The following is a 12,595-nucleotide window of genomic DNA, read 5'->3' on the forward strand; positions in this document are numbered from 1 at the left end:
TCCGCCCACCTTCTGAGGCCACGCCCACCCACGGGTTAAGCCCCGCCCACCGGGTTTTGTTCCGGGGGGGGGTCCAGGGGCCATGGCGGGGTTGGGGCGCGTCCTGGTGCACGTGCGGCGCGGTGGGGAGGGGGGGGCGGCGCGATTCGGGCAGGTACCGGTGGGGGGGAGCAAAATGGGGGGGGGATTTGGGGGTGTCGGGGGGGGGGAGAGGAAAGGGGGGGGCAAAGGCGGGGGGTTGGGGGGGGAGGAGCAAAGGGGGGGGGGCGAGGCCGGATTGGGAGGGGTGGGGGGGGTCTGAGCATGCATGGGGGGGGTGCAGCAAAGTGGGGGGGGGGACGCAAGGGTTGGGGGCATGGGGGGGGCACAGCTTGGGGGTGGGCGTGTAATGGGGGGGTCACCCAGCTAGGGGTGGGGTGGGCATGTAGCTGGGGGGGGGGGGCACCCAGTTTGGGGGGGGGGGCAGCGGGGGGGTGTCACCTACTTGGGGGGGCACTGCAAGGCGAGGGGTGCGCAGGAGGCAGCGGTGACCCCCCCGACCCCCCCCAAGACCCCCCCCAAAACCCCCTCCAGCCCCCCCCAACCCCCTCCCCGACCCCCCCAGCCCCCCCCTCATTGCTGGGTCTCCCCCCCCCGTGTCCCCCCCCCTTTTTTTAGAGCGTCACCGGCTCCTTCTGCTCCCCGCACGAGGACGTGGCGGCGGTGAGCTGCGGGCTGCAGCGCGGCCGCTTCCTCCTGGCCGACGCCGCCTTCCCCGGCTCCACCGAAACCATCCTGGGGGTGCGTGAAAGCTCTGGGGGGGGGGACACAAACCCATTGGGTGTCCCCTGACCCCCCCCTTTGACCCCTGACCCCCCCAGAGACCCCCGTTTTGCCCCGCCAAGCTCCTGGAGCCGCGGGCGGCCGCCGAGCCGCGAGGCCGCGGGGTGGAGGCGGCGGTGGCCGTGCTGCTGCAGGCGGCCACCGGCCCCGTGCTCCTCACCCGCCGCCCCCACGGCCTCCGCGTCTTCCCCAACGTCTGGGTGCCTCCCGGTGAGCCTCCTTGTTGAGGGGGGGGGGTGGGCACAAAGGTGTGGACCCCCCCCCGCCACCCCAAATCCGCCCCGCGCACACCCGAATTCGCCGTTCCCCGGGTGCCTCCAAGCCGCTCTTCCTCCTCTTCCTCCTCTTCAGGTGGGCACGTGGAGCCCGATGAGGAGGTGAGGACGGCGCGGGGGGCTCCTGGGGGGGCTCCTGGGGGGGTTTTGTGGGTTCATGACCCCCCCATGTCCCCCGTCCCCCCCCCCCAGCTGCTGGCCGTGGGGCTGCGCGAGCTGCAGGAGGAGACGGGGCTGCGCCTGGCCGCCGGCACCTTCACCTGGAGGCTGCTCGGCCTCTGGGAGGTAACAGCCCCCCCCCCCTTCACCCCCCTGCTTCCCCAACCTCTCCACCGTGCCCCCCCAACCCACTAACCCCCCCCCCAAAACCATTTTTGCAGTCCGTGTACCCCCCCATGCTGAGCCGGGGGCCCCCGCGCCGCCACCACATCGTCGCCTACCTGCTGCTGCGCTCCCAGGAGCCCCACGAGGAGCTGGAGGTCAGCCCCCTTTTAATCCCCTTTTTTTATTTTTTTCCCTTTTTTTTCCTTTTTTTCCTTTTTTTTCCTTTACCCCCCCGACCCCCGCTTTGGGTTTCAGGCCAGGATTTGCCCCAGCGAGGCCGAGGTGAGCGCCTACGCCTGGCTGGAGCCCCGCGTCCTGGAGGCCATCGCGGCCACCGAGGACGGCGCGGAGAGGCCGGGACGCGTCCCCAGCACCCTGCCGGCCTCCGTCAGGTGAGGCTGGGGGACAAAGGAACCACTGGGGGGGGACACGGGGGACAAAAACAGCTCCGTGCCCATCGTGTGTCCCCCCCCCAGCATCACCGAGGTGAGCGGGGGCTCGCCCCGCGCCGCGCAGCTCCCCACGGCCACGCTGCTGAACGTGGCCCCGGCCGAGGGGGAGGACGTGGAGCGCGTCAGCACCGGCACCAAATTCGCCCTTCGGCTCTGGTTGGAGGCCCGGGGGGGGGAAAACGGGGGCCAAACGGGCCCTGAGGAAGCGTCGGGGGGCTGGGAATAAAGGGATTGCGCCCAGGGGGGGGCTGCGTCCTGCTGCTAAGGGCTGGGGGTTTGGGGATCCTGGGGTGGGGAGGGCAACACAAGGGGGGTGACCTGGGGGGGGACAGGGGAGAGGGGACATGACTCGGGGCAGGGGGAGCAGCCTCCTTGGGGGCCCCGATGAGCAGAGGAGCCTGCAGCAAGCAGGGCTGGATCCACTCCCACCCTCACCCCCCCCCTCAGTTGGAGAGGGACCCTCGGGGCAGCACCTGGGTGGCTCTGGCTGCACCCAAATCCCCCCAAAAAGGGGGTTTTAAGGGCCAGGTACCCCAGCCCCTGCGTTACACAGCCAATATTTGGCTCCCCCCCCACCCCAACACGACGCAGGGAAGGTGCCCCCCCCCCCCAGGCTGGGTGCTGGGGTCGGTTGCTTTTATTGCCTTGGCTTAGTCCCCGCGGGTGCGATACAAGAAAGAAGAAACTGCCCGAGCAGAACGCCGTGGGGCCCAGCCTTCAAACTCAGCGAGGAGCAGTTAAAAAGGTGCTAAAATAATAAAAATTAAAAAAAAAAAAAAATTGCTACTCCTGCCACTTTGTCCCCACGCCAGCCTGGCCTCGTCCCCATATCCCTGCACCTCTCGGTACTGAAATGGGGAAGGGAAGGAGCTGGGGGGGGGGCTGAGGAAGCCCCCGTTGGGCCAGGACACGCAGGAGGCAGCAGGGCCGTGGCTGGGAGGGTTACGAACTAAATAGGATTAAATACATAAATAATTTGTGCAATGGGCGCCGTGCCCCCTCCCCAACCCCCTTTCCTTCAGTCCAGGCGCGCCGGGAGGGGGGAAGTCTTTGGGAGTTTCCTATGTACAAAAGCTGCAACTGAAAAATCGAGAAATCCTCTGCTCTCCGTACGGGTCTGTGCCGGGAATGGGTAAAAGGAGGAAAAAGGAAAACAAAATCTGCAGGTTTGAAAAATGACAGCAGACACTGCTGAGCCCGGCGGCAGCAGCACGGTCGGGGCGCTGCTGCCCTCCTGCCCGGGGGGCTCCCCGACCCCCCAAAAAATCTGCAGAGCACAAATCTGGGGCTGGAAACGCAGCCGGGGGGCACGGCCGGTCCCAAGGGGAGCGCAGCCTCCTCCAGCACGGCCCCCCCAGGGTCTGCTCCCTGCCCTCGTCGCCTTTTTTCCTTAAAACCGAGGAATTTGCAGCCGGGGCTGGGGCTGGAGAGCTGCAGGGTGGTGACAAACCCACAGAGAAACATCTGCTGGGGGCGATGCGGGTGAAAGCCCTGCCCCAGGACCAGCCCAAGCCCCTCGTGCGCCCCTGGTCCTGCGAGCAGAGCCCAGTTCTGGACAGGGTGCAGCCCCCCTGCCCTGCCCGTGCCCCCCCAGGGGCACAACTCGGCCGTGGCGTCCCCCTCCCGGCCCCGTTCCTTCATCCAACCCTCGCTGGCTCGGCCCCACGGCCACCACAGCTCAGCGCTGAGGTTTTTTTCTCCCTCTTTTTTCCCTCCTCCTTCTCCCCCCCCCTGGCAGGAGCTCGCTTTGCTCCCAGGACCGGGGTGGGAGGCACAGCCGGGGCAGGGCAGGACTCACTGGGGCGAGCTGTCCCCCCAGTAGACCCACAAAGCAGGACCCTACAGGATCCAAACGGCCCTAAAACCCCTCCTTAAAGGCCAGGGGGGGGCGGCTAACCTTCGGGCAGGGCTGCTCCCTACCCCGCAGCCCAGCGTCTTAAGGAGTGCACGCAGCCACCCCCGCGGCCCCGGGCACGCTGGCAGCCCCCAGCACGAGAGCCTTGGGGGCACCGGGGAGGAACCGCAGCGAGGTGGGGTCCGTGCCAGCCCCCAAAGCAGCTCCTGGAAGCCTGCCCTCGCCTCTCCCAGGACCCTCGCTCAGTCCAGGGAGATGATGTCCGGCCGGCAGCCCGGCAGCGTGGTGCTGCTGCTCACGGTGCCCCCGTGGCCCTCGCGCAGCGCGCCGGCGGAGACGATGCTGCTGATGCGGCCGGCGGCCGGGCTGACGGCACCGCCGTGCGGCGTCCCCATCACGGGGCCCAAGGGGTTGACGTTGAGGAAGTGGCCGGAGGCGCCCCGGTACTGGAAGAAGTGGCTGAGAGCGTCCTGCTCGTCCAGGGAGGTGATGACGGAGGGGCTGTAGTGCTGCCGAGGGACGGGGGGGGGGAAAAAAAGTCAGGAGGGAGAAGAAGGCAAGGGGGGAAAAGAAAATAAAAAAAAAAAGGGAAAAGGAACCAAAAAAAAAACTGACCTGATTTTCACTTTGAAGGAAGGAAAACAAATCCAGACCTAGAGGAATAAAAAAGGGGGGAATAAATCTCCTGGTGGTGAACAAAACTCTGGCACGAGGGGGAGATGAATGGTGCCAAAAACGGGACGGCAGCAGATGGGTTCGGGCTGCTCCCAGCACCAGGAACCAGCACCAGCTCTGCTCCTCCAACCCCGATATCTGGCAAATTGGCAACCTGGTGAATTGGAATGGCTACCAGGACGGCCCCGTGGCCACCAGGACGGCTGTGGGGCCACATGGACGGCCAAGGGGCCACCAGGACGGCCAAGGGGCCACCAGGATTGCCGTGTGGCCACCATGTTTGCCATGTGGCCACCAGAACCCTCGTGCACGTGCAGGAGCAGCCCGTGGGCCCCGTTACCTTGCAGCTCCGCCGGCGCCGGGTAGGACGCGCGGTACTCGTGGCCGGGGAGGCCGGGCAGGTAGTCGCTGCCGAGCGCGGCCGCGGGGGGGCTGCGGAGCACGGAGGACGGCCGGGGGTCGACGCCGAGCACCCTGCGAGAGAACGAGGAGGTGAGGAGCCCCCCCAGAAGGAGGCCGAGGGCCCCCCGGGGCGCTTTGCCCAGGGAAATAAAAACCCGGCCTCGACGGTGCCTCCAGGACAACCTCTGGGGGGGCACAGGAGGGATGAGCAGGGCTCAGGGCTGCAGGGGGGGGTCCCGGTGGGGTAAAGGGGTCCCAGTGGGGCAGGGTTGGGGTCTGCGGGTGCTGCCTCACCCCTTGGGGCCGGGTGCTGCCGGCAGAGCCCCCCCGGAGGCCGGGCGCTGCTTCTTGGCGGGCGGCTCCTCCTCATCGGACGAGCTGTCCAGGGTGAGGTCGATCACCTCCACCTTCCTCCTGCCTTCGGGGGGGTTTTTGCCCTCGGGGCTCACCGTGTACACGGAGGCGGCTGCGGAGGCAAAGGGCTGAGGCTCAGAAGCGGAGGCCAGCGGCATCCTCACCTCCAGGGCCAGCTCCCTGCAGCGTTTTTGGCACCCCAGGGAGGAGCTGAGGTCCCCAAAGGCTCCCTGAAACCGTGGCTTTGGCAAAAATGAGGTGTCCAAGACGGGCTCGGCGGCCGTACCCTCGATCCCGCTGAAGGCAGCCGGCTGGCACAGCTCCTGGCTCTCCTTCCTGGGCCTCATGGGGCACCAGGAGCCGTCCTCCATGAACTGGATCTCGTCGCAGTCCGTGCAGGAGTTGAGGATTTCCATGAACAACCTGTGATGGGGTGGGGGGGGAAAAAAGAGGGTGAGCTGGGGAGGGCAGAAAGCAGCAGGACCCAGGCGTAAATACGGGGACACGCGGGGCTGGGACGCCCCCCGAGCTGGTGGTCGAAGAGGTGAGACAAATAACGACTGCTCCAAAACCCAGCCCACGGCCCGGGCCCTGCTCCAGCAGCTCCCCCCCCCCTGGGTGTGGAGGCCAAGATTTGGACAAAAGCTCCTTGTTCTTCGGGAAAACCTCTCCAGGTTGGCCCCGGAGCAGTGCGGGGGGGGTGGCAATCAGGATTTTCGGTCGCTCAGGGCTGCAGCCCACGCAGGTGAGCAGCTCTGGGGGGGGAGCAGGAGCTGTGACCCCCCCCCCAACCCCCTTGGCTCACCCGTCGATGATCAGGTTGTCGTAGGGGGCCTTCTTGTCGCACACGGGGCAGGTCCAGGTGGGTTTCTTCTCGTTCATCTGCAGGTACAGCGCCGCGTCGAAGCACTGCAGGTGGGTGCAGGTGGTGGCCCGGCAGGGCACCACCAGCCTCATCTTGCCCAGCTGGAGGGGGGGGGCAGAAGGAGAAAAAATCAGCGAGGTTTTGGCCACGCGGGACCCCCTCCTCACGGCCCCAAGGGTCCTGCCCCCTCTCCTGTCCCCTGCACGGCTGAGAGGTTGAATTAAACATCAGGGGAGAGCTAACACGCAGGGGAAATGAGGCTTTCCGGGGGGGTTTTGGCCATTTCACCCCCCCCCAGCTCACTTCTCCCTCCAATAAATGCAGGAGTCAAGGTGAACGACAAGGTTTGGGCAGCAGGCGGTGTGGTTAGCCTGGCGGTTTGGGCCGATTCTGGCAATTTTAGGGCACGGAGAGACAGCTCTGCTGCCGGGGGGGGCTCAGGGCTGCCTTTCCCACTGGAGGGGGGGCCGCAGCAGCACAAATCGTGGTCTGATAGAGGGGGGGGGACACCGGGACGTACCGGGCACATGAGGGAGACGCGCAGGCTGGTGGTGGCGATCTCGCTGTCGGGGTCGGCCGTCAGCTTTTCCTTGACTGAAAGGAGAGGGGGGGGAAAAAAAAAAAAAAAAGAGCTCTGCTGTCAGCACCTGCCTCCTTTTACACACAAATACACAGGATTTTAACTCAAACCCTGACCCTCGTTAGGCAAAATTGCAGGGTTGACAGCTGGTAACGCCCGCGGCACGGAGACGGGACCTGCCCCATGGGATTCTGTGCGCCCCCCGGCACCGCTCCCATGCTCCTCATGGGGAGGCAAACGTGTACCAGGAGCCCCCCAACGGGCACCAGGAGCCCCCCCTGCCCTGCCCCATGGGCTCCAGAAGCCCCCCCTGCTCTGCCCCACAAGCACCGGGACCCCAACCCTTCCCCAGGGCCCCCCCCCAGGGCACTTACTGAGGGCTCGCGAGTGGTCGGGGTTGCGGATGCCCTTGGCGCGCAGCTTCTGCAGCAGGGTCACCGAGGTCAGCTGCTTCACCAGGTACACCGACAGCGAGTAGTGCTGCAGGAGAGGTGCCACGGCTCAGCTGGACACGTAGGACCCCCCCCCGGAGCCGGCTGTCCCCCTAAATATAGCCCCACGTCCCCCCCCTCCCCAGCGCCAGCACCCCACGGGGAACGTCCACGGCATGCGGCGCGGAGGCAGCGTTGCCACTGCCTGGCCAGGGAAGCGGGGGGGGTGGTGTTTGTCGTTATTTCATTTTAATTTCGTCATTTTGGGGTTCATTTCCTCGCCCTGCCCTCCCCGGGGGCTGCTCACCCACCCGGCCGAACTCCGCGGACCAGTTGACCACGATGGTGTTGGGGACGGTGGCCGAGAGCCGCGCCAGGGGCGTGATGTTGACGGGGCGGCTCGGGCGCTTGGGCTCGGCGCCGTTCTTCGTGGGCGGGAGGTAACCCTGCGGGGAGGGAAAGGATTCCTACAGCGAGGGAAAAAGCCCCTCCCGGGGGAGTGTGGGGGGGTCAGACCCCATAGGAGAACCCCCAGCCCCGTGTCCCCACGGTACGTCGCGCCCCTGGATGCTTCGCGCCGCATCCCAGAGCATCTTGACCCCAAATTTGACCCCAAATCCTCCCCGGGACCCCCGAGCTCAGGTCCCTGAGCGCTGTCACGACCCCGGTATCAAACCCCAACAGCCCCCAACGCCCCCCCCGGGCATCACAGCGAGGGACGGGCAGGATTCAGCCCGCGGGACGCCAACGGGAGACGGGGATTTACTCACGGGCAGGGGGCAGAGCTTGCCGTTGACCTTGACGAACAAATTGGGAGGGAAATAATCCTCCTGGGGACAGCTGGTCTCGCACAGGCAGAACCTGCGGGGCAGGGGGGAGAAAGAGAGGGGAATTTGGGGGAGGGGGAGGCATTTTGGGGAGGCGTTTTGGGGAGGGAGAAGCGTTTTGGGGAGGGGGAGCGGAGCTCTGCCAGGGGGTGAGCGTCGGGTGCGAGCCTCCCCAGCCCCGCTCATTTTTTCCCCTTTTCCCTTTTTTATTTCCCTGCCTGCTCTCCTCACATCTTTAAGAGCAGTTTCTGGGCTGGGGAGTGAAAAAAGTTCACGTTTTCAGCTTTTTTGTGGCCTCTCATTCTGCGTTTTGCAACGGGTCGAAAAAACAGAGAGGGGAGCGGAGGGGGCCGTGCACGAGGGCGCAAAGCTCGGAGCGAAACCCAGCCCGGCTGCACCCAAATTACACAAAAATGACCACGGGCAGGGGCACGGGACAGCAGGAGGGACGAGGACGGGCGCCCTCGGCCTCGTGGGGCTCAGCACCCCCGGATTTGGGGCTCAGAACCCCCGGATTTGGGGCTCCCCAGGTTTGGTGCCCGCCGCGCCGAGCGCCCCAGGCCCCGCAGCGCAAACACCAGCTCGGGGAGCGAGCTGAGGGCACTCGTTAGGGGGACGCGGGCTTAATTAGGGCCTTACCTTAATTGCACCTGCACCGTGTAATCACATTTGGCACCCGGCAGGAGGTCTCTGCAAGGAGGAAGGCGCTCAGCCCGCCAGGGAGCCACAGCCCCAGGCGCCCAGCACCCCACCGCTGCCAGGCAGTGACCCCAGGACCATTTTTTTTCACCCCCCCTAGACCATTTTTCACCCCCCAGAACCATTTTTTTCACCCCCAGGACCATTTTTCACCCCATTTTCCCATTAATCCCCCCCCACAGCCTGTCGGAGCCAGCACCGTGCCTCCCACCTGCCCGACACCCACCCCAGTCCCCCGGTGCCGGAGCCAAAAGGTGGGCACAGCGCGGGACCTGCCCCCTCAGGGACCCCCCCCAGATTCCCCTGCCCCCCCAGGGACCCCCCCAGATTCCCCTGCCCCCCTCACCGTGAGGACAGGATCTGCTGGACCTGCTGCGGGGTGAGCGCGAAGGTGAAGTGCGCCTCCTCGAAGCGCTGGCTGCTCGTGGACGCTGTGGGGAGGGAGGGGGGAAAAAAACGATGGCACTCGGCACCACAACCCCCCCCCGGGGGACAACACCTCGTCATTTTGGGCCAACATCACCCAAATTCTGCCCCTTCAGCCCCAGCACCCTGCCCTATCTCCGATAAACCACCCCCCGGGGGGGCACCAGGAGGGCACAAACCCCCTCGCAGCCACCCTGCACCGCTGCCAAAGGGCTCGGGTGGGTTGGGGGGGGGTAAAACATTCCCAAAACCTCTCCCCCCCCCGGCACCTACCGAGCGTGGTGGGCTTGATCAGCTCGTCGTAGACGTCGTAGAAGGGCAGCCTCCTCATGGTGACGTCGGGGTGCACGGGGTGGGCCGGGGGGGCCAGGTGCTGAGCGTCCCCCTCGCGTTTGGGTCCCAGGGGGGGCAGCGGGGGCAGCAGGGCCGGCGGCAGCGGCGCCGCGGCGGCGGCACCGCCGCGCTCGTAGGGCAGGGGGCAAGCGGCGGCGGCGTTGGGAGGCAAAGCGGGGGCCGCGGGGAGCTGCCCGGGGGGGATTTGAAGGCCGGGGAGGTCGGAGGGGGCCAGGGCTTTCCTGGGGAAGCGGCGGCGATACAGCTCCTTGATCTTCATCTGCACGGCCGGGCTGCAGCCGGAGCGCAGCAGCTGCAGCGCCTTGGCCAGCAGCTCGTGCTTCCTCCCGCTCTTGTTCCTCCCGGCGAAGCCCAGGAGGACTTGGAGCTCCGACACCCTAAAGCTCAGAACCATGTGCTGCAAAAAGACCCAAAAACGGGGGGGCCCCCGTCACCGCCGTGCCCGGCCCCGAGTCGTGGCCAGACCGGCTGGGAGGCAGCAGAGGTGGAAATAGGATTTTTTTGGGGTGCTGAGCGCCACGGCCCCGTACCCTGAGGTCGTTTGGGGTGGACCCCTCCTCCAAATGTTGCTTTTAGGGCCAATTCCGCGCTCAGAGCTCGAGGTTTTGTCCCCCTCCAGCCCCGGCACAGCCTCGGAGGCCACCACGGGCTGGTGGATGGAGGCTGAGCCCGGTGGCACCGCACCGCCGGCACCCACCGCGCCGGCAGGACGCGCGCCCAGACCCCACTAATGCCCACGGGGGGGGCTCAGCTCCTGCTGCCCACAGGGCTCCGGCGACCCCCTGAGGTGTGTGGGGTCCCCGGGGGCACCCAGAGCCGGGGGGGTCGCCTCAGCCCCGATACGAGACGCGTGGGACGGGGACCGGGGGCTGCTGTGGGGCCGATTCAGGAACCGACCCGAGCAGAGCCCAACGAGCTCCAAGGTCCCCCTGTGGGTTCCACGGCTCCCGGACCCGCGTCGGGGTCATTAGAGCACGGGGTCGTTACGGCACTAATTACTTCCAGCCCGCCAGGAGGGGTTCAGGACGGCCACACGGAGAGATCGCGGCGCCCCCCAAATGATAGTGGGGATAAAAAAGCAGGATTTGGGGCTGCCGGAGGCACCCCACGGATGCAGGGCGCGCCGTGCGCCCCCGAAACGGAGCAGCCGAGGAAGAGGGACACCGAGGTCCCACGGGACCGGCCTGTCACCAGCGGGGGACCGCAGCAGGACACCGGTGGCACTGGGTGGCCTCGGAAGAAAGGCGGGGGTCCAAGCCAAGCCGCAGGCTTTTTAAGGAGAAACGAGCCGATTTTTGGCTGGCTCGGCTCGCTCGCAAAACGAGACCCAGATGGGGAACGGCTCGAAGCAGAGCCGGGCCAGGAGGGGGCTCTACGGGGTGGCCGAGGAGCCGAGACGCGGAGTGAGAGCCCCAAAAACACCCAGGAAGGGAGGAAAAACGCAAAAACGGTGCCCGGCCCCGCTTCTGGGGGCATCAAAGGGCAAAAGGGGCTGCCCCCAACCGGCCAGCCCCGTCCCCAAAATGTAGGGACGCCGGTACTTTGGCTGGGGGGGGGTGCTCGCTGCTGACCCCACAAAGCCACGCGGGGTTTTAGGGGAAGGGAGGAAAACCGAGCCACGCAACGGCCCCAAAATTCGGGCAGGGCGCCGAGCGAAAAGACTGCGCCCCCGCTGCTGCTGCCAAAAAAGGACCCTACAGCCCCGACCCCGCAGCGCGGCCTGCGGGAAAACGGCTCAAAAGCCGGCGAGGACCAAAAAAAAAAATGTAATTAAAAAAATTTTTAAAAAATCAGCTTTGGAATTAGTTACCGGGGGCAATTTTTCCTATTCCACGGCCGGGTGGGCGGGGGCGGTTACACGCGCTGAGTCCTAAAAACGAGAAGAAGAAAGTGGCGGGGGCTGGAACCCGGCCGGTGCCGGCGCTGCGGGGTCCCGCGCCGTGCCCGTGGCACCGCTGCTCCTGCTGGCCCCATAGAAATAAATCCCCCCCCCGAAATGGGGTCGGGAGGGGGGGGTGTTGGGGGGCTCAGCACCGCCACCTCCTCGCTCCTCGCCGCCGTCGCCGCGTGCCCGAGCCCCCCAGGGTGCCCCCGCGGAGGGGCTGCGAGGATCCCGCTGCTCCGGGACGGGACCCCCAGCCCCGTCCCCAGCTCCCCCCCCACAGCCCTAAAAAAAACCCTAAGCTGCCCCACGCCTGCTGGCGCTGTCTTGCCCCCCCCTGCACCGCCCCGAGCCCCCCAGCCCCACAGATCCCCCTCGGTACCCTACAGTCACCATCCCCTCGCTGACGGCCCCATAGCCCCCTCTGCTGCCCCACAGCCCCTGCCAGAGCCCCCCACAACCCCACAGCTCCTCTCTGCCTGTCCCCGTCCCTTCAACCCCACACAGCCCCTGGCTGCCTGACCCCATTCCCTTAGCCCCACACGTCCCTACACCCCACAAGTCCCCCCACAGCCTGACCCCACTCCCTCACTGCCTGACCCTATCCCCACAGCCCCCTGCTGCCTGTTCCCAGCCCCATGGACCCCACAGCCCCACACGTCCTGACCCCATACCCCCAGCCCCACAACCCCACAGCCCCTCGCTGCCTGTCCCCAGCCCTACACATCCCTACAGCCCCACATGGCCCCACACTGCCTGACCCTATTCCCTCACTGCCTGACCCCATACTCCCAACCCCACAGCCCCTCTCTGCCTGACCCCAACCCCACACGTCCCTACAGCCCCACACAGCCCCTCGCTGCCTGCCCCCAGCCCCACAGACCCCTCGGCCCCACACATCCCCCCCCCTGCCTGACCCTATTCCCTCACTGCCTGACCCCATACCCCAGCCCCACAACCCCTCGCTGCCTGTCCCCAGCCCCACACGTCCCCCCACTCCCTGACCTTACCCCCCCAGCCCCACACACCCCCTCACTACCCATCCCCAGCCCCACACCCCCCCACAACCCCCCACATCCCCCTGCCTGACCCCATAACCCCCACCCCAACCCCTCTCCACCCGTCCCCGTCCCTCCACCCTCACCCCCCCCTCACTGCCTAACCCCGCACCCCCAGCCCTATAACCCCCCAACCCCATAACCCCCCAACCCCTCTCTGCTCGCCCCCAGCCCCTCGGCCCCACACGCCCCCCCTGGGCCTGACCCCAGCCCCATATCCCCGCGTCCCCCCCCCCCCCGCACCTTCAGCTCCGCCGCCTCCGCCATCTTGGGACATGGCGGCCGCGGCCGGGCCCAGGGAGCGGGGGCAAATT

At 66.8% G+C, this 12,595-nt stretch overlaps 2 protein-coding genes across 4 annotated transcripts; one reads left to right on the plus strand and one right to left on the minus strand.

Annotated features, from left to right (window-relative positions):
* Window positions 1-82: 82 nt before the first annotated feature.
* Window positions 83-2,099, plus strand: NUDT17 (nudix hydrolase 17; the record flags this gene model as incomplete). Its single annotated transcript, XM_084500526.1, has 8 exons — window positions 83-154; window positions 658-780; window positions 861-1,032; window positions 1,174-1,199; window positions 1,290-1,382; window positions 1,478-1,576; window positions 1,677-1,813; window positions 1,898-2,099. The coding sequence occupies 8 exons, from the start codon at window positions 83-85 to the stop codon at window positions 2,097-2,099; spliced, it is 924 nt and encodes a 307-aa protein (XP_084356652.1).
* A 389-nt stretch (window positions 2,100-2,488) lies between these two features.
* PIAS3 (protein inhibitor of activated STAT 3) lies at window positions 2,489-12,595 on the minus strand. Of its 3 annotated transcripts, XM_084500626.1 has the most exons (15): window positions 12,525-12,595; window positions 11,152-11,211; window positions 9,261-9,738; window positions 8,908-8,992; window positions 8,502-8,552; window positions 7,806-7,896; window positions 7,347-7,481; window positions 6,979-7,084; window positions 6,545-6,618; window positions 5,965-6,125; window positions 5,446-5,582; window positions 5,100-5,271; window positions 4,744-4,877; window positions 4,344-4,381; window positions 2,489-4,237 (listed from the first exon to the last, which is right to left on the minus strand). In XM_084500626.1, exons 3-15 carry the CDS (start codon window positions 9,733-9,735, stop codon window positions 3,971-3,973), a joined length of 1,926 nt encoding a protein of 641 aa, XP_084356752.1. In that variant the 5' UTR covers window positions 9,736-9,738; window positions 11,152-11,211; window positions 12,525-12,595; the 3' UTR covers window positions 2,489-3,970. The 3 variants fall into 3 exon arrangements, with proteins under 3 accessions (XP_084356752.1, XP_084356751.1, XP_084356753.1); XM_084500625.1 differs by lacking the exon at window positions 11,152-11,211 and having other exon boundaries at window positions 12,525-12,569; XM_084500627.1 differs by lacking the exon at window positions 12,525-12,595 and having other exon boundaries at window positions 11,152-11,417.

The sequence above is a fragment of the Aythya ferina genome (assembly GCF_964211825.1).
Source record: "Aythya ferina genome assembly, chromosome: 29".
NCBI classification, from domain to species: Eukaryota; Metazoa; Chordata; class Aves; order Anseriformes; family Anatidae; genus Aythya; species Aythya ferina.